Source organism: Crocodylus siamensis, chromosome 2 (assembly GCF_052110815.1).
Source record: "Crocodylus siamensis isolate JL-2025a chromosome 2, ASM5211081v1, whole genome shotgun sequence".
In the NCBI taxonomy this organism is placed as follows: Eukaryota; Metazoa; Chordata; order Crocodylia; family Crocodylidae; genus Crocodylus; species Crocodylus siamensis.
The window spans coordinates 66,447,482-66,474,066 of record NC_143396.1 but is presented as its reverse complement, the minus strand read 5'-3'; the positions used below and the strand labels follow the sequence as shown (position 1 = coordinate 66,474,066).

The 26,585-nt window shown below is 47.6% G+C and overlaps 1 protein-coding gene across 2 annotated transcripts; it reads left to right on the top strand.

Annotated features, from left to right (window-relative positions):
- Nucleotides 1-864: 864 nt before the first annotated feature.
- TLR3 (toll like receptor 3) lies at nt 865-21,748 on the top strand. 2 transcript variants are annotated; one of them, XM_090036065.1, is made up of 6 exons: nt 865-1,053; nt 3,448-3,613; nt 3,852-4,294; nt 10,329-10,520; nt 18,491-20,319; nt 20,857-21,748. In XM_090036065.1, exons 2-6 carry the CDS (start codon nt 3,544-3,546, stop codon nt 21,083-21,085), a joined length of 2,763 nt encoding a protein of 920 aa, XP_089892191.1. In that variant the 5' UTR covers nt 865-1,053; nt 3,448-3,543; the 3' UTR covers nt 21,086-21,748. The 2 variants fall into 2 exon arrangements, with proteins under 2 accessions (XP_089892191.1, XP_089892192.1); XM_090036066.1 differs by lacking the exon at nt 3,448-3,613 and having other exon boundaries at nt 866-1,053.
- The last annotated feature ends 4,837 nt before the right edge of the window (nt 21,749-26,585 follow it).

Below are 26,585 nucleotides of genomic sequence, written 5' to 3'. Positions count from 1 at the left end.
TAAGATCAGAAATGTTCCTTGAGAGATTTGGTATTGAAAATAGGGGGGAACTGAAGATAAAGAGTCTTCTGGCTCCTCAGTTTGTACAAATCTGGTTGGACCATATAGCTAACACCCTGAATACAACTCTAAAGCAGCTGAAGTTGGCTACTAGGCTAGGTACAGACATACAAAAGCCCAATGCAGAATCGATCTAAGTTGCACCGTTTTTTGTAAGCTGCATAGTTTAGATCAGTATGAAGAGAAAAAGCATTCACCCTTTGGTGGGGGCACGAGAAAGGGAAACTTAGACCGGGTTCTGCCATGTTTAAACCAGCCTACATGTGCTGACCTTTGGTCTGTTCCAGGTTTCCAATCACTTATACAGGTAAAAGTGCAATGTCCGTACCTGGCCTTATGGCTAAGGAAGGTTAATGACTTGAAGAAAGATCCAGGAGCAGTCACCTGAGAATTAGGAATCTTCCAGAGATCGGTGGCAAATAGGAGGGGGGTTTCTACCATACACAAGAGAAAAATGTGGCATTTTTATCAACTCTGCTGCCAGCCCTCTGCCCAGGAAACTCAAGAGCCCCCAAAAAGAATGAGAAGAGGCCCAAAATACAGTATGAAGACAGGCGTCCTTGGAAAAGCCAGGGAGCTTAACAAGCTGGCGGAGGAGGGTGTTGCTCCACGGGGGTGGTGGACAGCAGGCTTCAGTGCAACAGGTACCTGCCTGCCCTTTCTTCTTATTTTTACACGCAAAAAACCCACAACAAAAAAGAAGGGGAAGATGCCACGAGAGCAGAGGAAGTGGGAAGGGATCTGATTTGAGCAGCCCGCCGGAGGGTGCAGGCCGCGGGCACAGGGCCCCAACAGCCCAGGCAGGACAGTGTTAACGCGCCCCTCCGCGCAGCACCACGCGGTGCAGGGCCCGGCCCGGCCCGGCCCCTCCCCTCCGCTTTTTAACATCTTGTTCTTCTGGTGTCTGCGGAGCTGGCTGGAGTCCGGGGCTCGCAAAAGAAGGGATCCCGACCTGCGCTTCGGCCTGGTCCCTGGCCCGGATGCTGCTGGCAGGTGAGGTCTGCGTCGCTGCCCCTCCAGCCGGGCTGCCCTCCCCTCGGCTCCCCGCCAAGTGATCGATCTCCTTCCCTCCCGCCCTCCAGCCGTCTCCCCCCTTCAGCTACTTGCTTTTCCATTTCCTGACGCCTGCAGCGCTCCCTCCAGCCCCCCGGTGCTGATTTTTGCGGTCGCTCTGCTCCCCCCATCCCTGCTCTAGTGTCTCCTTCCCCCCCCCCGCCTCCGCTCCGAGTTTCGTTTTCACTCATTTCCTGATCAGAGCTGAGCAGCCAGAAGGCAGCCACTCTTTTCTGTATTCCCCCCTCTCCCAGCTATATTTCCACCGCAGGGGGTCCGAGCTGCTACCACCCTGCTCAAGAGGAATGACTGCGGGATTTAATCCGCCAGGTTACTGAGAGAGGTTTTGTTATGAGACTGTTCTCTTAAAAAAACACAAATACCTGTTCAGGCTTTTGTGTCCTTTACTTTTGCTTCACATGGGTTGAAGTAAGGGTTGCATCAGTTCCTAATGCAGGTCCTGGGCAATGGCATTTGAGTTGTTATACTATCTGGAGGCACTTCCTCAGCCTGACGAGGTGTCTGTGCCCAAAAGCTTCCTAAGAATTTGTCCAGATATTTGAGTTGGTCTAATAAAAGATACTGGATCTACCCAAAGACCCTTGTCTGCCCACATCCAGCCCCACATCTGCCAGTTAGTTCTGGGCAGAACCCAGTTGCAAAATGAATGATTTATCTATTTAAATGCAATAATAGTACAAGCTAGCCCTGGCCTTTTAAGCCTATTGCTGTCAAATGGAATTTGAATACAGGATGTTTATAAAGTCCTTGTGCAACTTCAGCCTTTCATAGTTTCAGAGTTTGTAGGGTCGGAAGGGACCTGAGCAGATCATCAAGTCCAACCCCCTGCCATGGCAGGAAAGAGTACTGAGGTCAAACGACCCCAGCAAGGTGTTCCTCTAACCTCCTCTTAAACACCCCCAGGGTAGGAGCCTGCACCACTTCTCTTGGAAGCTGGTTCCAGACCCTAGCCGCCCTGACAGTGAAGTAGCGCCTCCTGATATCTAACCTAAACCTACCCTCTGCCAGCTTGTGGCAGTTATTCCTGGTCACTCCTGGCAGTGCTTGGGGGAACAGGGACTTCCCCAATGCCTGCTGGTCCCCCCTGACTAGTTTGTAACAGGCCACTAGATCCCCCCTCAGCCTTCTCTTGTGGAGGCTGAACAGGTTCAGGTCCCATGACCTCTCCTCATAGAGCCTTTCCTACTGCCTCCTTATCATGTGAGTGGCCCTCCTCTGGGCCCTCTCCATGTTGTCCACATCCCTCTTGAAGTGCGGCGCCCAGAACTGGATGTAGTACTCCGGCTGCAGCCTGACCAGCGCTGCATAGAGAGGGAGAATCACCTCCTTGGAGCTACTTGAGATGGATTTGTGGATACATGCCAAGGTGCGGTTGGCCTTCCTGACTGCCTCCCCACACTGCCGGCCCATGTTCATCTTGGAGTCGATGATGACTCCAAGATCCTTTTCTGCCTCTGTACTGACAAGATGGGAGTTCCCCAGCCGGTTGTTCCTCCACAGGTGCAGATGATAACTTTGGATGTACACATGATAGAAGCAAACTGCAAGTGGCAATTGAAAGTATCAATTCATTAAGTTTTAACACATTACAGGTCAAATTTCTAGACTTCAACATAATCACCACCTTTTGTGATGCATCGTTCTATCCAATTTTCGAACTTGCAGAAAACATTTCCCAGGTGTTGCTGAGTGATGTAATGAATTGCATTTGTGACCCTTACCCTTTGCATAGCTTACACTATGCTAAAAAACTTAATTAATTATGCTTTCAATCACCATTTACAGTTTACTTCTATCATGTATTTCCAAATTAAAGTTAAAGTTGCACACAGACTTTATAAACACCCTGTATATATGAGACAGTTTGGCTAGGCAGAACATCAGTAACTGCTACTAAGATACTAGTGGGACAGTAATGGAAAACAACACCTGAAGTGGCAGCTCTGATTGGGTTTCATTTTTTTTCAGCAAAAGTCAGTGGTATTGTATAAGAGGAAAGAGGATTGTTTAAAATAACCAAATTGTATACAGGCTTCTCCTTGGACTTAGACACAATTGGTTCCTGAAAACTGTCTCTTAAGTCAAAATGTTGTAACTGGGAACCAATTTTCTTATAAGAAACAATGTTATAAATGGGACATTCGTTCCTGAACCAAGGCCTGATACCCTGTTTTCACAAAAAATACCCCAGAATTTTGTACTTGATCAATTATAGATGAGTAATATAGCTACATCAGTGTATTTATATCGTAAATAGCAATCGTATTGATTTGGAAGAACTTATTTGAGGTGACTTTGCTGGACTTTTTGAAGGGTTCTTGGCTGGAGTCTTCTCAGGAGCCTTAGCTGCAGGTTATTCTGGAGTCTTATCTGCTTTCTTAAAGAAAGTGTCCAAGGAAGTTTGGACAGATGTTCTCCAGGGAGATGAGTGACACAGCAAACTTGTTCACTGGCATGGTGTCGCCTTGGATCAAGCCTCGTAAGTTGAAACTGATGTCATAAAGTTGAAACAGGGTAGCTGATTTATAAACAATTTATAAATGTAAGTGCGAAATGTTGTAACTCGAAATGTTGTAAGTCGAGGACTGCCTGTATTATAGCATGTGTGTAATGTAGGTGAGAGAACTTGATTGGAAGCCTGGTTTACTTGCAGTAGTTGTTATGTATGCTTTTTATCAAAATGATATGTGCTGCATGTGTTCACTTCACCTTCGTAGATGCAACAATGAGAGCCCTTGCTTGTTGGATCTGCTTGTCCAGTCTCCTGACCATCTCTCTGCTATGTGTATCAGCTGAGAACCAATGTAAGATTAAAAATGAAGTGGCTGACTGCAGTCATCTAAAACTGACTGAAATTCCTTCAGACCTCCCTATTAATATAACAGGTTTGGACATTTCTCACAACCAGCTAAAAAAGCTACCACCTGCAAATCTTACAAAGTACAGCAAGCTGATTTACTTGGATGCCGGATACAACAGCATATCCAAACTACAGCTAGAACTGTGCCAAAGTCTGCCTCTGTTAACCGTTCTAAACTTGAAACACAATCAGTTGCATGAGCTCTCTGATGTGGTGTTTGATTCCTGCACCAATCTGACTGAGCTCAATCTGGGGTTCAACATAATAGAAATCAAAGGCAATCTTTTCAAACCCCTAAAGGTAAGAAAGTATTCCATTTTGTTTTATAATTGGGGAAAAGTTACTGTAGTAAAACCCAGTGCATTTAAAGAGCAAATCTTTATTTCTATCTTCGCTATCTTTATTTTCCCCACTCTGGACAGGGGCAGTGGGTTTTCTGGGTTTTTTTATGTTTTTGCATTATTCCAAAGAATGGACCAGGTGGTTCCTACTGTATCAGAGCAGAATGAAACCTCAGCTACCACGTGAGACAAAGAAGAAATAGATGCAATTGAGAGGGAGCTTGTGATGGGGAAAATCACTACAAATTCTGAGGAAATAAAAATGAAGAGAATACAATGAGAGGAAAATGAATGAAAAGCAATGCAGTAGGGAGCTAGAGCTAAAATTACTGTATTGTTCTACATTTTATCTTTGATATATCTCTGTGGTTTTCTTATGGCGCTGAGAAGTTAAATTATTTCCCTCTTTTGGGGGACTTCTCCGAGTCAGTAGCTACTCTTGATTTTAAAGTGCCTTTATCAGCATTGCATTGTACATACAGTTTGTGTAAAAATTGAGGTAACTATGGCCTCTTTTATTGTGAAATTATTCTCCAGCAGTTTCAGTTAGCCAACAGAGATTTCTTTTGGCAGTTGGGGAGCACCAGAATGGAGCACTACTCTGACTGTGTCCCTGGCCATCCCTCTGCTGTAGAGAATTAACGGAGGGTGGTGGAAACTTTTGGATAAACAGGATTTGCGCTTAAATCCACTTCATGGGCTCAGGATTGTTCCATGGTGTGAACAAATTAGAGTAATCTCAGTTTTCTATTTGGGGAAATATAGGCCCAAAGATATTAAATAATTAGTATGCAGCTCTAACTGAAGGTCAGCGTTTTATTTACTAAAATACAGCGCCTTTCAGTTAAATCATATAGCCTTTCCATTTATTTAAAATTGGAACAAAAGTTCGGCTTCATTTGTAGTATAATACCTCTTCTGAGAATTTAACACAGGTAAGTAAGAATAAGTTAGCATGTTTTACACATGGGGTTAAATAATACATAAAGCTAAGTCTTAGAGTATAAGAGGCAGAAGGTTTGCTTCTCCATTTTGGCTGAGATTGACTCAAGGAAAGCCAAAATTAATTTGAGAGACCTTTGTGCTTTCTAGTACTGTACAATCCAGATTCTTCATATCTGAGTGGTTCACAACCCAGTTAATTCACACTGGCTGCCTCTACATAAGCAGTGGACTGCGTAGTTGCTACTGTGCAGTCATTTAGTACTTGCTTAACCAAGTTCTAAAGGACTGTGCAGTAACCGGCATTACTGTGCAGTCCTGTCACTGCACAGTTTTGTTTTGTTTGTTTTTTTTAGATACTACTGTGCAGTAGCTTGTTACTTCTGCGCAGTAGCATCATTGTCGTGGTTTGTGCCCGGTGATGCTACAGCGCTGTAGCAAAGAGCTATTGCTACTGCTCCATAGTGTCTTGTGTAGCTGAATTACAAATGAGCTGCTCAGCTAATTGCTGTGGCTTCGACAGTCAGAGAGGCAGAAAGTGCCATTTGAAATAAAAGCTGCAGCAAACAGCTAGAGCACCACAGCAGTCCTGCCCAGCTCTTTGATGATGCTGTGTATTCTCCCACCTCCCAAGCCACAGTACTTTGCACATCCTTATTTTCACAACTGGAATAAGGAACTGAACTCTGCACAGCTCTACTTTCTATTCTGATCTTGCCTGAATGCCCTCATTTTGACTCAAAGGTTCTATGGGGACTTTGATATGGACCAGCATAAACCTATTGCCCCAGTTCTACACAGGTCAGGGAATCTCAAAACAATAAAAGTCCTGTATTGCAATAGGGACATGAGCCCTATGGGTGGGTTCTGATTATTGTTTTCAGGTTGGGGTTTCTGAATTGAGCGAGTATGGGCAAATCCCTCAAACCCTGTGCTACAGTTGCCAGCTGTGAATAATGTCGGTATTTGTGGTATATTGGTATTTACTGGGCTCATCTACATGTGCAAGTGCTGCTGGATGGGTTTACTCCAGAGTAATTTACTACAGAGTAAACCCACCCTGGGCAGGTATCTATACCAGTAGGCATTTGAGAACAGATCTGCTCCCACCCTGCTTCTGCCCCCCTGCAGCAGCCTGTGGGAGCTCCAGGCTCTTCCTGTGTGCTAGCCCAGGGGCTAGTAGCAAGTATGGACCCAGGAGACAGCTGTCTCCTGGCAGAGGCTGAGAGATTGCTTCCAGCCTCCAGGAGCTGCCTCCTGCCAGGGCAGGCTCTCTGCCTCCAGCAGCAGGGTACTCATTCATGGATGAACGTCTACTTAGGTCCCTTCTGACCCTACAAGTCCACCCCCCTGCCCTGGGCAGGAGAGAATACTGGGTTCATATGACCCCAGCTAGGTAATTGTCAAGCCTCCTCTAAAAGACCCCCCAAGGTAGGAGCCAGCACCACTTCCCTTGGAAGTTGGTTCTAGATCCTAGTCACCCTGACTGTGAAGTGTAGTGCCTTCTAATGTCCAGCCTGAACCTACTCTCAAACAACTTATTCCTTGTTACTCTGGGAGGTGCTCAGGTGAACAAGGTCTCTCCCATTCCCCACTGGTCCCCCCTGGTAAGTTTATAGACAGCCACCAGGTCCCCTCTCAGTCTTCTCTTGTGAAGGCTGAACAGGTTCAGGCCCCATAGCCTCTCCTCATAGGGTCTGCCCTGCTATCCCTGGATCATGTGAGTGGCCCTCCTCTGGACCCTCTTGATGCTGGCCACATCTCTCCTAAAGTGCAGTACCAAGAACTGGACACAGTACTCCAGCTGTGGCCTGACCAGTGTCGCATAGAGGGGGAGGATCACCTCCTTGGCCCTGCTTGTGATGCATCTTTGAATGTGGTTAGCCTTACTGACTGTACCCTCATATTGGTGGCCCATGCTCATTCTAGAATCGATAATGAGTCCAAGATCCCTTTCTGCCACTGTGCTTTCGAGAAGCGAGTTCCCCAGCCTATAGGTATGCTGCTGGTTCTTACTGCCCAAGTACAGCACCCTGCCCTTGTCAGTATTGGACCCCATCCTAGTCTTATCTGCCCACCTCTGTAACCTGTCCAGATCTTGTTGTAGCCTGTCACTCCCTTCTAACATGCCCACCTTACCCCAAATCTTGATGTCATTAGCGAATTTGAACAGGTGCTTTTCATCCCCTTTTCCAAGTCGCTAATAAAGAAATTGAATAGTGCGGGCCCAAGGACTGAGCCCTGAGGGACCCCACTGCCCACTTCCCTCCAGGTCGAATATGACCCATCCGCCACCACTCTTTGGGTGCAGCTCCTCAGCCAATTTACGACCCATCTGACTGTGTAGGCATCAATGCCATAGTCGCCTAGTTTTTTAATGAAAATGGGGTGGGAGATAGTGTAAAAGGCCTTCCTGAAGTCCAGAAAGACTACATCCACCGTGACACCTGTGTCCAATGATTTTGTGACCTGATTGTAGAAGGCAATCAGGTTGGTCTTACAGGACCTGCCCCTAATGAACCCATGTGATCACAAAGCCTGGGCTGGGAGCTCTCTGCTGCCAGGGCAGAAGGACATTGTCCCCACCCAGACTGTGCCACTGGTGCTCACCCCAGCAGCAGGCAGCTCCCTGGGGCAGGGGCAATCTCCCACCCCCCACTCTGCAATCGCAGAGCCAGGGCCAGGAGCTCCCTACTGCTGGGGCAGGAGGACATTATCCCTGCCTGGGCTTCATGACTAGAGCCTACCCTGGCAGCAGGCAGCTCCTGGGGGCAGGGAGCAATCTCCTGCCCCCTGCTGCCTGGCTGAGCAGGAGCAAATTTGCTCCCAGTTGGCCATCTACATCTGTGGCTTACTACACAGTAATTACTCAGCAGTTAATTTCCTACCTGAATTTGCACAATAATTGCTACCTGCAAGTAGCAAATTAATTGCTGAGTACAGCAAATTACTGGCAGTAAGGGGATGCACATACAGATTGTGATGCTTACTGTACAGTAATTTGCTGCACTGTGCAGTAAGGTGTCTGGTATAGCATGTCTACATGTGCATTTAGATGTGACTAGATTTACTGTATAGTAAGCTACTTTGCAGTAAGCGATTTTGGCTAGGTGTCTACATGTGCAGGGACCCGCCAGCAAATTTGCTGCTAAGTCCCTCCAGCCTTCTCATGCACTCCAGTGGCCACTGGGGGGGGGGGGGGGGGGGGGGGGGGCGAAGGATTCCAGCCCCAGCTGCAGTCATGTTTGAAGCCAGTGCCAGCTGCCAGTACTTAGCAGCCATCTTTAAAACCCAGCCCTGCTCTGTGCTCTCTGGGCAGCCAGTTCCTGTGTGCAGAGGAGCAGCATGGCACACACAGAGGGAGCACGTGGCAGCTGTGCTTTGTGTCCACTGAGCCTCCCTTTGCTATGGCTGTCCCAGCCCCTGGACCTGGCATTGAGGAACAGGGTCTCTCAGTCCTGGTGGCCCACTACTACACTGACCAGTGGCTGGCCCACAGCTGGCTTCCCCACATATGGCGACCACCTGCCTATCAGCTGTGTGCCCTCCCAGGGCCCCCACTGCCACACAGCTGCTGCTGCCAGTGACACTGACAAGGGGCTCCAGGAGGTCGCTGCTGGGACTGCTCTTGCCCTCCTGGGCCTCCAGCCGTGCTGCCTCTGAGCCTGCTGGGTGGTGGTACCACCTGGCAAGCTGCAGCACACAGCTCCAGGCAGGCATGCACAGATAGGCTGTGGCCTGCATAGAGGAGCATATAGAGCCTGCAGACCCGTTAGGCTGCCTGCAGTGTGTGTGCTCCAGGGCACAAAATGACTGCATGCTTTTATAGCCTGCAGCTCCAGACTGCCACAGAGGTAGCCCAGCCATGGAGCAGGAGAGACTCTAGGGCTGGCTTCAGGCTGGCTCCCTAGTGGCCGGGCAGACCCGGCAGCAAATTTGTTGCCAGGTCACATTTACATGTGCATTACTGCACATTTACTAATCGCGCTTAAATTTGCTACCTGCATTTGCATGGTTAAGGGTACTTATTGTGCAGTAACGGCTCACACGTGTAGACGCTTGCCTGTACTGCTCAGCACATAGGCTAATGTTCAGTACTGCGTCTCGTGTAGACACGTCCACTGTGTACATAAAATTAGGGACCAGAGTCATGGGAATAGAATTCAAGTCTCTGGGCACACACTCTGTTATTCCTTCAGCTATGAGGCCTTTTGGTGGGAGAAAGTGTACAGGTTTCACTTGGTTTATGTTGTACATGTGTTCCTGGAAAATGGTGCATAACTCAAATTTGCCTAAAGGGAACCCACTTTACAATGTAACAAATAGGGATCTGTTCCAAGACCTCAACTGTACTGACCCTCAGACCCATTTCTACCACTTTTACAAGACAATTTTGTACTCGCCAACAGCAGACAGTACACACGAGCACAGGGCACTATCTTAGTGGGGATGGTAACTACAGAAACATGTGTCGTAAGCAATGAGTGAGAGCACAGATCCACACAGGAGAGTATATTTTGGTGTGCATCACTCCCACAATGCACTACACAAAGCAGCTGACTGGGCTTCCACCACACTGATTGCATAAGAGTGAATTTACGTCACATATAATGAATTTTTGGTATAAAAAGGGGTCATCGCATAAGAGCGAATTCATGCACACACAGAACCTGCATAAAGTGAGGGAAACCTGTATTAAACAGTTTGCTTTTGGTTTGTACCAAGTGTCAGGTCATGATGAGATCACAACAGTGGAGGCTAATTTGTTTTCCCTGTGGATTGACATAAAATATGTCAAGAGGTTTCCTCTGGCAGGAGAATGACAGGGAGAGGGTTAGGAAGCTTGTTGTTAGTCACCTACTTTAGGGATTCCCATGTTGGTTATCTTTGATGACGTCTGACCCAGACAGATTATTGCCTTCCAGTATGTCCACTGGTCCTCTGTTACAATTTGTGTTCTAATTGTGGCCGTATATTAATCAATCAGGCCTAAAATAATTAAAAAGATATATGTTTTATTGCCATATTTTGACATTTGTGTTCTTCCCCAGAATTTGATCATTTTGGATGTCTCTCATAATCATTTGAAGTCCACAAAATTAGGATCACAGCAGCAGCTGGAGAACCTTCATGAGCTTGTGTTCTCTGACAATAAAATAACTGAGTTAAAAAAAGAAGATCTAGAGTTTCTTAGTAACACATCCTTGAAAAGACTGGATTTGTCATCAAACCCACTGACAGAGGTAAAAAATAAAAGCATGGATCTTTACCTATTGAAGATGTTGCCCATAATTTTATTTTTATGTAAGTGAAACAATACTATTCATTTTGGCCAAAGTTAAAATTGTTGTGTTGCAATGAATTACATAATACTGTGTCCTTCACAATATGTTTGTTTTATTATGTAGGTAGAGTAAGATTTATGATGCACTGAACTACTACTTGGTTTTAGTTTAAGTGTTTGGGTGTTGTAAATGATGCAGTTATAGCTAGTATCATAGAATCATAGAAGTCGGGTTGGAAGGGACCTTGTAGATCTTCAAGTCTGACCCCCCTGCCTGGGCGGGAGAAAAACTGGACTCAAATGAGTCCAGCCAGGTAGGCATCAAGCCTCTTCTTAAAGACCCCCAGGGTAGGAGCCAGCACCACTTCCCTTGGAAGTTGGTTCCAGCTCCTAGCTGCCCTAACTGTGACGTAGTTCTTGCAGATGTCTAATCTAAACCTACTCTCCAATAATTTGTGTCCATTATTCCTTGTCATGCCAGGGGGCGCTAGGGGAAACAGTGGCTCCCACAAACCCTTCTGGTCCCCCCTAGTGAGTTTATAGACAGTCACCAGGTCCTCCTTGAGCCTTCTCTTGTGAAGGCTGAACAGGTTTAGGTCCCGCAGTCTTTCATTGCAGTAGTTTATGTCCGTTTGACCTCATCATCCCTTGGGGCAGTCTGGTGAACAAACATTCCCCCAGATACTGGTGGTCACCCCTGACAAACTTATAGGTGGCCATCAGATCACCCCTGAGCCTATGCTTTTCCAGGCTAAAGAGCCCCATGGCTCTCAGCCTGCCATCGTAAGGTCTGGTAAGTTCATAAGGTATATTGAATTCATTTTGTTGAAACAAAACGAACAGTCATAAACTACTATAAGACCGTTTCAGGCTGGACATAAGGAAGAATTTCTTTACCATCCGAGCCCCCAAGGTCTGGAACAGCCTGCCATCAGAGGTGGTTCAAGCACCTACATCGAACACCTTCAGGAGCAAATTGGATGCTTATCTTGCTGGGATCCTATGACCCCAGCTGACTTCCTGCCCTTTAGGCGGGGGGCTGGACTCGATGATCCTCTGGGGTCCCTTTGAGCCCTAATGTCTATGAAATCTATGAAATACCTGCCCCTTTTCCCAATTTGTTATTGTAATTGAGTAATTACAATTGCAATAATTCAGTTTGTGCCAGAAATTCAAATACATGAGCCACAAAGAACCCAGTTCAACCTTCAGATCTTAAGTGTGCTTACAGAGGGCGGCTTCCCATTGCGCTCAGCAGCAGACCCAGAAGCTCAGCGACTGGTGCCTCCTGAGTACAGAGGGGTCACCTGGGGTCCCCCTGTGGCCAATCACTGAGCTGAGGGGGCATGGCCCCCCCCCCCCGCGCGCTCCCTGGCAGACCTGGAAGTGGACCCAAAGTACTTCCAGTCCACTTCCAGGTTCACCGCCGAACATGTGGAGGGTCCCCCCGCACTCATGTGGGACGGTCCATGCATCCCAGCATCGTAGCAATCAAAACCCGCGCTGGTACCTCGAAGTATGTAGAAAAAACTTTTAAAGCTGTGTCTGTCTGAATCGCTGATTCTCCGAATCAGCATCGAATCTTCAGATTCAGCTAAATTGAATTGGGGACAGTGATCTGAATCAGTGAATCAAATCACTGTCCCTGATTTGGGCTGAATCTGAATCAGATGGGGCCCGATTTGCACACCCCTAATGTGTATCCATTCTCTTCTTAAAAACTCCCAGTGAAGGAAGATGTATGATTTTCCAGGCAGTAGTTCCATTCTCTCACTGCTCTTAGGGTTCAGAAGGTTTTCTCTAAGATTTGATAGAAATCTGCTTAGATGTGGGCATCTCAATCTTTTTTGAGGCAGACTTCGAAATATTTGAAAACAGTTAGCATGTCCCTCTGTTAATCTCCTTTTCTCCAAAATAAACATACATAACTCTTTCAACATTTCCTTTTAAATGGCATGAGTAGCCTTTTTTAATTGTATACAATAATACTGTGAGGCGTCCCCGTGGTTCAGTGGTAGAATCCTTGTCTGCCACACAAGAGACCCGTGTTTAACTCCTGGACACATAGACCAATACAGGAGACGCCAAATGTCTGGACCTAGTCTGGCCTTTGGATTCTGGCTCACTGGCCTAAAGCAGGGATGGAAGGTCTGGGCATCCTCCATTCCCCCAAAAAACTTCTGCCTATGCCTATGCATATGTATCAAAGGTCTGGGTGACCTCTCATGCATATACCATGATCCAGAAGGATCAACGGTTGTCAGACATTAATCCTGCATTTACTAGAATTCAAGACAAGCTTTTCCCCCCAATCAGCAAGGGGGAAAAAGCGCTTCGTCTTATATTCATGTACGAAGTAGAGGGGGAAGCAGGCAGCTATTGTGGCTCTAACTGTGGCCCTGAGCCCAAGCTGGGGCCAGAGTCAGACCCACAGAAGCCTTCTGCCCCCTCTGCTTCCCTTTCAGCAGCTTCTTCCCTTGCCCTGCACCTCCCCTCCCCTCACTGTCAAGTACAGGTCAGCTCTGGGCTCTGGCTAGTGCTGACATCTCTCCCAGGGCAGAGCACATGGAAACTCTTTCCCCTGCCCAGCCAATCAGCAGTACTAACACTGTACTGTTGCATGGCCAGCAAGGGCTGAGCTTCTGCGTGTTGTGGAGCAGCATGAGCAGCAGCTGACAGTAAGGTGGGGAGGGGGGTGCAGAACAAGGGAAGAAGGAAAGAATGGGGAGTTGGGGAGGGAGAGGTAGAGAGTGGAAAAAGGGGCAGAGGCTGTGCAGAGCTGGGGATGGGGGGATGCAGGTGGCAGGAGGGCAGGAAGGTTACAGGGGGAAGTGGGTGACAGGGCAAGGGAGCCACCAAACTCCCACCCCCAGCCACTGCTTTCCTTGCTGTAGGAGGGGGGAGGTGAAGAAGAGAATCCAAGGCAACCCTCCAATACCTAGATTGTATACTTGGCATAGCAGCAGTAGAAAATATTTGTTTGTGGGGACTGTGCAGTGTCCCTCTCTCCTGCAGGGCCATTTTGGGGCTGGCATATGCTCTGCTGTGCACATGGTGGTAGAAGAGCATGTAGTGGGGGTGCTGGGCGCAGAACTGTGGCAGAAGTGTCACTGGAGCTGCTGTCACCGGCTCAGTTTGTGGGGGGCTAAGCACTGTTAGTCCCAGCCTTCTGCCACCTATGATACCTGGACAATTATAACAAACTGGTACATTTTTCCATACGTAGAATCTCATTACTAGGGGGTGTTCTTATATTTGGGGTCATATTTTATTTGAGTAAATACAGTAAACAAACAAAGAAAAAAAGAAAAACCTTTCACAAAGTTTGGCTTGCCCCCGCTCCCCCGAAGCCCCCCAGACACCCCCTTAGCAGCCGCAGAGCCCCCTGCCGACCCCCAGCACAGCTGGAGGTAAGCGGGCTCGTGGTGGGAAGGGGTTAACTCCTCGCTCCCTGGGAGGAGGCAGTGGCTGCCTGGTGCCGGGCCGGGTCAAGCCCCTGCCCAGGCCCCTACTTGGCCCAGCCCCCCAGGGAGCCCCGTGACCGGAGCCGCGCGAACAGGCTGTGTAAACAGGCACTCGAGTTAGCGCGGAGTTCGCGCAGCAGAGGGTGCGGGAGGGCACGAGACCCTGCCTGCGACCCCCCCCCCAGAGTAGCCAGCCCCAGCCGTAGCCAGCCTGCCAGAGGCATGACACACATGGGCATGCGCTGCACCCGAGGGTCCCCTCGGGCTCTGCGGCCCCCCCCATTGGGCACCTCAGAGACGGCCACCCAGAAAGAGCCCACGGTCCTGGGCTCCACGCAGACGGAGCCCCTGGCTCTTGGCTGCGGGGGCTGCCTGTCCCTTTTTCAGGCTCTGGGGCCCGGGAACATGGCCACCTCCCCTTGCGGGGTCTGCTCCCTACTGGGGTCTCTGGCACGCCAGCTGGAGGAGCTCCAGGCCACAGTCCAGAGACTGCGTGCCATCAGGGACTGCGAGCAGGCGATAGATTCCTACTGCCAGGCCCTTCTCCCCCGGGAGCCGCAGGTGAGAGCACCGTCTCCCTCCACGACTAAGGAGGACTCCGGGACCTCCTGCTCTGCCCAGTCAGGGGCATGGACCAAGGTGGTCAAGGGCCCCAAGGCCAGCTGCACCAAGGCCCCTCCCTCGCCGGAGCTTAGCAACAGGTTCGCACCTCTTTCAGCCCCAGCAGAACCTGCTCAGTTGCCAGCTCCTGCAGGCAACCTAGGCTCAACCACAGCTACTGGCCCCACTCTCCCCAAGTCAAAGCGAAAGGTGTTTGTTGTGGGAGACTCCATCCTGTGGGGCACTGAGGGGGCAATCTGCCGCCCCGACCCCTTAGCCCAGGAAGTCTGCTGCTTCCCGGGGGCCCGCATCCGAGACATTGCGGAGAGGATCCCGCAGCTCCTCCGGCCCACAGACCACTACCCCATGCTCCTTATTCATGTGGGCACCAATGACACGGCTCGGAGCACCCCCAGCCAGGTCATGAGGCGCTACAGGGATTTGGGAGCGGGGCTTAGGGGTCTGGGAGCTCAGGTGGTGTTTTCATCGATCCTCCCAGTCTCGGGCTATGGGGCTGAGGAGGAAGAGGAGGATCCACGCAGTGAACCAAAGACTGCGGAGCTGGTGTCATTGGGAAGGCTTTGGCTTCCATGACCACAGCCCGCTCTTTGGCGAGAGAGGCAGCGAGCTGCTGGGAAGAGATGGCCTCCACCTCTCTCCCCTGGGGAGGAGGCTCTTCTCAGCCAGGCTGGCTGACCTGTTCCACCGGGCTTTAAACTAAGCCTGCTGGGGGATGGGGGGACTACTGCCACTGCTGGACTGCTGAGCGACCCTTGCAAAGCCAGCAGACCAAGGCACTTATGGAGGCACTTAAGGGAGCCCACCCCTGCCCCAGCCCTGGCACAATCTGTGGGCAAGGCAAGAGCCCCTAAGGGCACACTTGCCTGCCTGTACACTAATGCCAGGAGCCTGGGTAACAAGCAGGAGGAGCTTGTCAAAGGAGTGCAAAGAATTATGACGTCATTGGGATAACGGAGACCTGGTGGGACTCCACCCATGACTGGACCACAGGTAGAGAGGGCTATACCCTGTACAGGAGGTATCGTGTTGACAAAAGGGGCAGGGGTGTAGCTCTCTATGTGAAGGAAAGCTACATGTCCCTGCAAGCTGATGTTGGCGACCGGCATGGACAGCTAGAGACCCTCTGGGTAAAAATTCGTGGGGAATTCGGCACAGGGGACACAACGGTGGGAGTCTACTACAGACCTCCCACTCAAAGTCCCGAGCTTGACCAGGAGTTCGCCCGGGAACTGACTGAGGCCACTTGCTCCAGGACCTTGGTTGTCATGGGTGACTTCAATTACCCAGACATCTCCTGGGAAGATCACTCAGCAAAATCCGAGCGGTCGCAAAGCTTTCTCTCGTGCGTGGATGACCTCTACCTGACTCAAGAAGTCTATGGGCCAACGAGAGGCAAAGCGCTGCTCGACCTGGTACTGGCTATGGGGGACGACCTAATCGGCGACCTAGTGATCGATGGGAAGCCGGGTGACAGTGACCACGAGCTGATCACCTTCACCATCCGCCATAAAGCTGGCAAGTTAGTCAGCAACACAGAAGTCCTTAACTTCAGAAAAGCTGATTTTGACAAGCTGAAGAGGCTAGTCAGGCCCTCAGGGACCGTGACCCCAGGGAGATGGGAGTTCAAGAAGAGTGGTCGCTTCTCAAGGAAGCGATCCTCAATGCACAAGCTAAATCTATTCCAACACGGAGGAAAGGCAGCAAGAAGGCACAGCAGCCCTCCTGGCTCTCTAGGGACCTAGCGGACCTCCTGCGGCTAAAAAGGAAAGCCTACAAAGGATGGAGGACGGGATTCACCTCCAAGGAGGATTATTCCGTGCTGGTCCAGTCCTGCAGGGACCAAACCAGGAAAGCCAAGGCTGCAACTGAACTCCAACTAGCTTCAGGCATCAACGACAACAAAAAGTCCTTTTTCAGATATGTGGGGAGCCGGAGGAAAAGCAAGGGCAATGTTGGACCCCTGCTAAACCAGATGGGGCAACTGACAACTGACGCCCAGGAAAAAGCCAACCTATTAAATAGGTACTTTGCGTCAGTCTTTCGTCAGTCCCCTGGGACACCCATGCCTGCTATGGGACAGGGAGATCCGGGTGATGGGGATCCCCTACCCTCCATAAATGCTGACCTCGTGAAGGAACACCTTGAGAAGCTGGATACCTTCAAGTCAGCCGGCCCTGACAATCTGCACCCCAGGGTACTCAAGGAGCTGGTGAGCATCATAGCCCAGCCCCTGGCACAGATCTTTGAAAACTCCTGGCGCTCTGCTGTAGTGCCCGAAGACTGGAAGAAGGCCAATGTGGTGCCATTCTTCAAGAAAGGGAGGAGAGTGGATCCGGCTAACTACAGGCCCATTAGCCTGACTTCTATCCTGGGGAAGATCTTAGAAAAGTTTATTAAGGAGGCCATCCTTGATGGACTGGCCCAGGCTAACATTCTAAAGGATAGCCAGCACGGGTTTGTTGCGGGTAGGTCTTGTTTGACCAATCTCATTTCCCTCTATGACCAGGTGACCTATCACCTGGACAAGGGAAAAGAGATTGATGTCATATATCTTGACTTCAAAAAAGCCTTTGATCTGGTATCCCACGATCACCTCTTGGCCACACTGGCCAGTTGTGGCCTTGGCTCCACCACGATCCGCTGCCTGGGAAACTGGCTCCGTGGTCGGACCCAGAGGGTTGTAATCGATGGCAGTCACTCATCATGGTGCCCTGTGACCAGTGGGGTCCCTCCAGGCTCTGTCCTGGGACCCATCCTGTTCAACATCTTCATTAATGATGTGGACATTGGAGTCAGGAGTGGACTGGCCAAGTTCGCCGATGACACCAAACTTTGGGGCAAAGCATCCATGCCAGAAGATAGGCGGGTGATCCAGGCTGACCTGGACAAGCTCAGCAAATGGGCAGACGAGAACCTCATGGTGTTTAAGGTTCTCCACCTTGGGAGGAAAAACCTGCAGCACCCTTATAGGCTCAGCAGTGCTACGTTGGTTAGCAGTACAGATGAAAGGGACTTGGAGGTCATGAATGACCACAAGATGAACTTGAGCCTTCACTGTGATGCTGCAGCTAGAAAAGTGACCAAAACGCTGGCTTACATCCATAGATGCTTCTCAAGTAAATCCTGGGACATCATTCTCCCGCTGTACTCAGCCTTGGGGAGGCCGCAGCTGGAGTACTGCGTCCAGTTTTGGGCTCCACAATTCAAAAAGGATGTGGAGAAGCTTGAGAGGGTGCAGAGGAGAGCCACGTGCCTGATCAGAGGTCAGGAAAACAGATCTTACGATGACAGGCTGAGAGCCATGGGACTCTTTAGCCTGGAAAAGCGTAGGCTCAGGGGTGATCTGATGGCCACGTATAAGTTTATCAGGGGTGACCACCAGGATCTGGGGGAACGTTGGTTCACCAGAGCACCCCAAGGGATGACGAGGTCGAACGGTCACAAACTCCTGCAAGACCATTTCAGGCTGGACATAAGGAAGAATTTCTTTACTGTCCAAGCCCCCAAGGTCTGGAACAGTCTGCCAGCGGAGGTGGTTCAAGAACCTCCATTGAACACCTTCAAGAGTAAATTGGATGCTTATCTTGCTGGGATCCTATGACCCCGGCTGACTTCCTGCCCTTTGGGCAAGGGGCTGGACTCGATGATCTCCCGAGGTCCCTTCCAGGCCTAATGTCTATGAAATCTATGAAAATAATCTGGCAATATAGGGGTTAATTTTAAATTGGGTTCTTGTTCTGTAGTATTTGAAGACCTTCCCAGATTTTGGCTTTCTGAAGCAACTTTCCTATGTAATTCCTGTGTTTTATATCAAAGTCATTCTTTTCTTTTTCTTCCTTTCTAGATTCACACAGGCTGTTTACGTGTGATTGGCAATCTGTATGGGCTTGTACTGAACAATATCGATCTTGGTGAAAATCGCACAGAGAAACTTTGTTCTGAATTATCCAATACAAAAATTCAGAATCTCTCACTGAGCCATATTAATCTTTTATGTATTGACAATTCAACCTTCTATGGATTGGAAAGAACAAATCTCTCAGCTTTAAACCTTTCAGAAAATTCTTTATCTGTGATAAAAAATGGCTCTTTTAGATGGCTGGCAAATTTGGAGGAGTTAAACCTGGAGTATAATAAGATCTCTCATTTATACTCTCACTCTCTTTATGGATTGTCCAAAGTCAAATATTTGAATCTGAAAAATGCACTTACCAGAATAATTGATGATTTCTCCTTTTATTCACTAACCCAGCTGGAGTATCTTAATATGGATGGTAATACTTTTCCAGAAATTACAGCTCGTCTTTTCACAGGATTGGACAACCTGAAATATTTGAGTCTATGCAACTGTGACACAAATTTGCACAGAATAAGTAATAAAACTTTTTCATCGCTCGCTAATTCTACTTTGCAGGTTCTCAACCTCACTAAAGATAGAATCTACACAATAGAGAGTGGAGCATTTTCCTGGCTGGGACATCTGAAAAGTCTTGATTTAGGCCTCAATGACATTACCCAGGTGCTCACAGGTCATGAGTTTCAGGGACTCAATAATATCCAAGATATCTATCTGTCCTACAACAAGCAGTTGACTCTGACAAGTGATTCATTTACATTTGTTCCAAGCCTTAGAAAACTGATGCTGAGAAAGGTAGCTTGCAGTAATCTGGACCTCTCTCCTTCACCTTTTCATCCTCTGCAAAATCTCACTATCCTGGATGTCAGCAATAATAATCTAGCTAACATAAGAATTGATTTGTTTGATGGACTTCATAAACTTGAAATTCTGGATTTGCAGCATAATAATTTGGCTCGACTTTGGAAACATGCTAACCCAGATGGCCCTGTCCTTTTTTTAAGAGATCTCTTTAACCTCCGTGTCCTTAATTTAAAGTCCAATGGTTTTGATGAAATTCCACTACAAGTGTTCAAAGGTTTGATTCACCTAAGAAGCCTAGATTTAGGATCTAATAATTTGAATTTGCTTCCAGCAACTTTATTTGATGACCAAGTATCTATGAATTCATTAATTCTTCAGAAAAACTTGATAACATCTGTTGAAGACAAAGTGTTTGGGACAGTTTTCAAGAACCTGAAAGAATTACAGTTGGATTCCAATCCTTTTGACTGCACCTGTGAAAGTATTTCCTGGTTTGTTAGCTGGCTTAATGTGACCCAAGCATACATACCTGGATTAGACTCCCATTACCTTTGTAACACCCCACCTCACTATCATGGTACTCTGGTGATGCATTTTGATATCTCACCCTGCAAAGATAGTGCCCCCTTTAAACTACTGTACATAATCAGTACAACTGTTGTATTGCTCCTCATCATTATTGTTACTCTCATACAGTTTGAAGGGTGGAGGATAGCATTTTACTGGAATGTTTCAGTAAATCGAGTACTTGGTTTTAATGAAATAGATAGACAACCAGAAGACTTTGATTATGATGCCTACATTATCCATGCGAGAGAGAACAAAAATTGGGTGTTAAAGAATTTCATCCCTCTGGAAAAAAATCAACAGTTTCAAATCAGGTTTTGTTTAGAAGAACGAGATTTTGAGGCAGGAATATCTGAATTTGAAGCCACAATGAATAGTATAAAAAAGAGCAGGAAGATTATTTTTGTTGTGACAGAACAGCTCTTAAAAGATCCCTGGTGCAAAAAGTGAGTATGATACAAAATATTGTATGGGGGGGATACCTTTTTAGATGATATTTTAGCTAAAATAGAAGTTTATATAATGAAAAAAATAAAGGGTGAATCCCTTTTATTTCATCAGTGTAAATGTGGAATTATTCTCATGAAGTCAGATAAAACCAATTCACATTGTGTGTGCATATACATAGATATAGCTAGATCTAGCTATCGATCCACTTGTTTATTTGGTAACTTAAAGAATCATTACTACTACTGTTTGGTAACTTAAGTTCCTCAGAATACCTTCCCTAGAATTGTATGTCTGAAACAAGACAGTGATTTGTGGAGCTTTTAATGCATAAAAATATCTTTTTTTTTTTTTTTTAATTAGGCCCTTAATATTGCTTGTTTCTGAAAGGGGATCATCATAAGAAAGCAAAAAATGTATATACAATCAAGGCTTTGAATCTCTGATCTTTGTATGGGGGTTATTAAAAACAACTGTTTGACATTTGTCCATGTGTAAAACAATAGCAAATAATAATTACTTTACTTTTCCTTAAGGTTCAAAGTGTATCATGCTCTACAACAAGCTATTGAACAAAGTCGAGATTCCATCATTTTGATCTTCCTTCATGATATTCCAGATTACAAGCTGAATCAAGCACTTTTCTTACGAAGAGGAATGTTCAGATCTCACTGCATCTTGGATTGGCCCGCTCAGAAAGAACGGGTTAATGCATTTCATCAGAAATTGAGACTGGCACTTAAATCTAGTAGCAAAGTGCTCTGAATTTCTAAAATACAGTTTTGAACTGTTAAGATACTTTATTTTGCATATTGTGGAATTAAACAAAACCTAACACTACTTGAGAAAAAAATGAAACCAACTACTCCATTACAAAATGGATATAGTAGAAAGAGAATTATCCTATTGCAAATAGGATATAGTAGGAAGAGAAAGAGTGTCATCATGGTTATTGAGAATGATTTGACATAGGAAAGCTTCTTTGTTCCATGATTCCAAAAGGGCCAAGACTGTCCATATTAAAGAAGAAATGATAAAAGACATACACAAGAGTTAATGTTATATAGAGAAGGTATACTGAGTACTACTACTCACTCCCTGTTGGAAGTCCTATATGACAGTGCAGTAACAGCCTGTATTGCTCCGTGATGATGTTGCACATTTTTTTTCCATCGCTGTTTCACCGTAGCAACACACTACAATGAGGGAGCTTGCTGCTACAGTGATGTACCTGTGGCATCACGGTTTGTGACCACTGATGCTATGTTGCTGTAGTTGCTGTAGTGCATTACTGTGGCAATGTAATGTCTTGTGTAGACATCCCCAGTCTCTAATATACATCACTTACTCAGCCTACACTTTGTATTTTTTGCTGATTTTCAGTGCCTGATTGTACAAATACTAATCTTCTTACATTAAAAATGTGGTAAATCAGGTTAGAGGTTCTCTCTTTATGTTGAAGCCTATAACTAAAGTTGAGGAATATTCTTGTCCATAAAGATCAATTTTTAGTACAGTGGAGCCTGGATAATTTGTACTTGGGTGACTTGCAACCAGCATGAATGACTCATGAGGGCACAGCAACCACCAGCAGGCGATGGTGTTGGCAGCGGGAGTGTGGCAGTGGCTAGCAGGGACCACCTGCCAGCTGCTGTGGCGATGATAGATCAAAGCAGGGACAGCCTGCAGGCATCCTTGGTGATGGTAGTGAGGGCAGGCTGAGCTTGGACTGCCTGCAGGCAGCGACAGTGGTGTCAGCAGCGAGGAGGGGAGTGGTGAGCAGTGACTGCCCACAAACACCAGTAGCAGCAGCCAATTTTAGGGGGCGGCGCACCACCCAGTGCATCGCCTATGGCAACCAGGATAATTTACAGTGTAAGAACTGGAGCACTATGTACCTTCCTATTATTCTCAACAAGCAGCTGTGAACCAGGTTGCTCACTCAAGGTTTCCAAGCACAAAAAGAGCTATATGAGGAAACGATCTCATTGCATGCTTCTTCATAGTTGAGAGCAAAGCAATAACTTCCTTGATAGATATGTCAGGCGTGTAGGTTGGAGCCGTGTCTACCTTGGTAAATAAATGTTGCTTGCTATAGGAGTTTTTAGGAGTTCTTTAAATATGAGTTTGAAATCTTTGCAAGTGTTAGTAAGAGGAAGTATTTTACAAACAATTCAGGAAACAATATTAGCAATTGGTTTTGTAATAGGCAACTCAAAAGCAAAAGTACTTCAAGAGTACCACCCGAGTCTTTCTCTGGAACCAAAAGTATCCAGGCTCCACTATAGGAAGAAGGGCAGTTGAAAAAAACCAAACAAAAATAGTATTCTACCCACATTTGTAGGGGTTTACCCAACTTGAGGAGGCACAGCCCATTTTGTGGAGAGTTGGTGGGGACTGCTGACATTTTTGAGGGCTTATCATGGTGCCCCCCCCATGCCCCTGATTGGCTAAGGGGCCCTGCTGGCCCTTCCTTCCGTCACTGATAGGTGGAAAGGGTTGTCCATTCACTCACTGATGATTGGCTGAGATGGTCATCAGTCATGTGGTCCCGCCCCTTGCCCCAGATTGTTTCATGCTGGCATCTCCTTTTGGGCCAGGCTGTGTGGCTGGGAGGACTGCTGGCTCCCGCTGGGAAGCCAGCTCTTTATTTTCAGTAAGTTTTCACACCCCCTGAGGATTTCACAAAGATCACCTGATTTTGTGATTTCTGTGAAATCTACGCAATTGTGATTTGGGTAGGTCTCCACACAATACTATTATTTCTTAAATATTTTCCTAAAAAAACATCTTTTTCTTTCTTCTCAGGTTCTGGATACCTGTCTCATAAATTAAAATGACATCAAAAAAAGATAAATATATCTACCAAACCCTCAGCCCGTGTCTCAGGAGCTTGAGAAAAAGGACTGGCTCCATAGCATGCACAACTGGCTGATTTGGTGAGCCAAAGAGGAAATGGGATCCAAAGTGGAGGTTTTCCCATCAGCTGTCCCATTTCATTTATAATGTAGGTGTTCAAAATTGAGTGCTTATACTGATTCTTACTGTGGTATGGTGGCAAGGGAGAGATTCTGTTTTTAAAGTAAGTTCATTACAGACTATTAAGGAATTTATGGGTTAAAATCAATACCTTGAATATGATGTAAAAGATTATGAAGTCCTGTGTGATACACTCAGAAAGTATACCTGAACTTGGCTACAGTGCTGTAGGTCAGGCTTGTGGGACTCCCCATAGATTTGAAAATTTGGTGACAGGAAAGTAGTGGCACTGCTCCCCTAGTGCCAAATTTCCTGACCCATAGGAAGCCCCAGACTCTATTCATGCAATCAGGTGTTCAGGATGGCATAAGGTCCAATCCTGGCACATGGAGCTGGGCCAGGGTGAGGGCAGCCAGCAGTGGTGCTCAACTTCTGAGGCAGAGATCCAATCCCAATGTGTGGAGCCAGGAAAAGGTGGTGTAGCCTGCCAGAGTCTGATCCTGCCATGTGGGGCCTTTGGGCTCTATTTAGAGGCACAGGGCCCAATCCAGGTGTGCAGGGTTGAAAGGGGGTATTTTGGCACCCCAGGCATTGATTCTGGCATGCAGGGCTCAGATATGCTGTGCAGGAGCAGCACAGGGCACCAGAGCCTGATTTTGGCACGTGGGGCCAATGAAAGGCCCAATCCCAGCTTGTGGAGGCCAGCTGAGGCCATGTGGGGTCTTATCTGGATATGCAGGGCTAGGCAGAGGCAGCGTGGGACCTGATCCTGGTGCTTGGGGCTGATTTGGCCGATAGACCAGCCCTATGCTGTTTATCTGACCCTTGGAGTCAGAAGTTGAACACCACTGCTATAGATCATTTGCTGTAGCCAGAAGGCTAACGGCATACTGGGCTGCATTGGTAGGTATGTTGCCAGTAGGTCAAGGGAAGTGATTCTTCCCCTCTATTCAGCACTGGTGAGGCCACATCTGGAGTACTATGTTCAGTTTTGGGCCTCCTACTGCAGAAAGGATGTGGATAAATTGGAGAGAGTCCAGTGAAAGGCAGCAAACATGATGAGGGGGCTGGGGGACATGACTTATGAGGAAAGGCTGAGGGAACGGGACATATTTAGTTTGGAGAGGAGGAGACTGAGGGCACTTAATAGCAGCCTGCAACTATCTGAGGGGGGTTCGAAAGAAGATGGAGTTAGACTGTTTTCAATGGTGACAAATGACAGAACAAGGAGCAACAGTCTCAAGTTGCAGCAAGAGAAGTTTAGGGGTACCACTGCCCTCACTGCCTGGGCCTTGCTCCTGGAAGCAGGCACAGAGACCACCCCCCCATTCTCGACCTGGCCCCTGCAGCCCCTTCCCTCTCTCCTACTCCACTCATTCCCACCCCAACACATTTACCTGCTGGATGTGTGTGTGTGTGTGCGCGTGTGCATTTCCATGCATTTGCATGTGTTCGTGCACATGTCTGTGACTGTGTCTGTGCCTGCATCTGTGTCGGTGTCTTTGTGTGTGTGTCTGTCTGTCCCCTGCCTGCCTGGACATAGCAGGCACATGGCATTACACCACTCTTGGGGCAGTGGGGTACAGAGTCCAGCCTGCTGCAGCAGCTTCCTCTGCCCCATGAACAAATCTGGGGGGCACATGCCTCCTGGACCTCCACCAGGGTGCACACAACAGCAAGAACTGTCCCCCCCCTCCCAGTGCTTCCTGGATGAACCACTCTCATGGCTCCAGCTCACACTCTGCCCAGGCTGTGTAGCCCCTGCCCCTGCCCCTGCCCCTGCCCCAGCCCCACTCCTTCCCTCCCTCACCATGGGGACTCAATCTGCCCCCCGCCCCCCAAAAAAATGTAAAGGGGTACAGGAGCTGAAACTCTGAGGCAGAAGGGGTACACTTGTTAAAAAAGGTTGAAAACCCCTGAATTAAGCAATTACTATGTCAGTAAAGATAGTTGGTTTTTTTAGCCCATCAATTTATTCTGTACCCAGCAAAAGAAACTATTTAATTATTACTGGAATTCTAAATTAGCCATCCACATCAGAAACACAGATATGAAACAATATGGTAGACAAATAATCCTACACAGAAAGCTGTTTTGTTTATGTGTATGGTTTTAAAAGCATCAGATTTTAAACACACAACTTTATGATAACATGCCAGAAAACTTGGCTAAGAGAAAAATAACAAATGAACAAGCAAAAAATGGAAGAAGAGATTTGCATGCAGTGGCAGTGAAGGGGACACACAGTTGATTACAAAAGATTGAAAGTAAAAATAAAGGGCTTTGTTTACACATGAACTGCTAAGTGCTGATTCCCTAATTACAGTAATAGGATTATCCTCATTGTGATGCTCCCATCTCATCTTTCTGATCTTTTCAGTCCAAGTGACAAATTCTCTCTTCTTGTTTAAGCCATGAAAGTTGAGGAGGCAAGGTTTGAAGGATATGGTGCCAGGTTTGCACAATGTCAATTACACTTTCTTCTATTTAAAAATTAACTCATGGAAAACTTCCTGCATGTTCCCTAAATACCTATTGTATTGATAAATAATAGCAAAATTAGATATCCTGTTCCACATAACTAGATTCCAATTCAACATAAGCTGCTGTTTAAGAAGTGTTAGCTATTAGCATGTGTACAAAAAGTCTTTGTTATAAAACAAAGACTAAATAAAGATTCACCAAGGAGAAGTTATTTTAAACAGTGAATATATTAATAACATTTACATTTGTAAAAGCTACTTGAATATTAAGAAAACACTAGTTAATTGCCCATCAAGAATGATGGATTTCAGGCAGTGTTTACAGGGTCCCCCTCACCCTCTCCTCACCTTTCGGGGTCGGCCATGTAAAGGCTCCCTCTGCCTTCTCCTCCAGCCTCTGGTGCGGGGGCTCCCTCCCCCCGCCCACCTCCCCTCCACTCCCTGCTCCCCTCCCTCCCCACCATCTCCCCCTCCCTGCTGGCTGTTGTCAGGTCCGGGGAGTCGGGGGGGGGGGCACTGCCACCATACCCTCTTCCCTCCCTTCCTTCCTTCCCTGCTGCCTAGCCCCAACAACAGCCACCACCATGACCCCACTCTTTGCCTCCCCACACCGCACCTGCCCAGGCCCGCACAGCCTCCCTCCCTCCCCACCGCCTCCCCCTCCCTGCTGGCTGTTGTTAGGGCTCACTTGCCATTCCCCCCCCTGCTGCCTGGTCCCAACAACAGTCACCACCATGACTCCCTGCCTTCGCCTCCCCTGACCCCACTCCCCTCCCTCCCTCCCTGCCTGCCTGCTGTCTCCC

Coding starts and splice junctions, on each gene's coding strand:
- TLR3 (XM_090036065.1), top strand. CDS start 3,544: ATGTTCTCCAGGGAGATGAGTGACACAGCAAACTTGTTCACTGGCATG. Junction 4,295..10,328: donor ATCTTTTCAAACCCCTAAAG/GTAAGAAAGTAT, acceptor GTTCTTCCCCAG/AATTTGATCATTTTGGATGT. Junction 20,320..20,856: donor AAAGATCCCTGGTGCAAAAA/GTGAGTATGATA, acceptor CTTTTCCTTAAG/GTTCAAAGTGTATCATGCTC.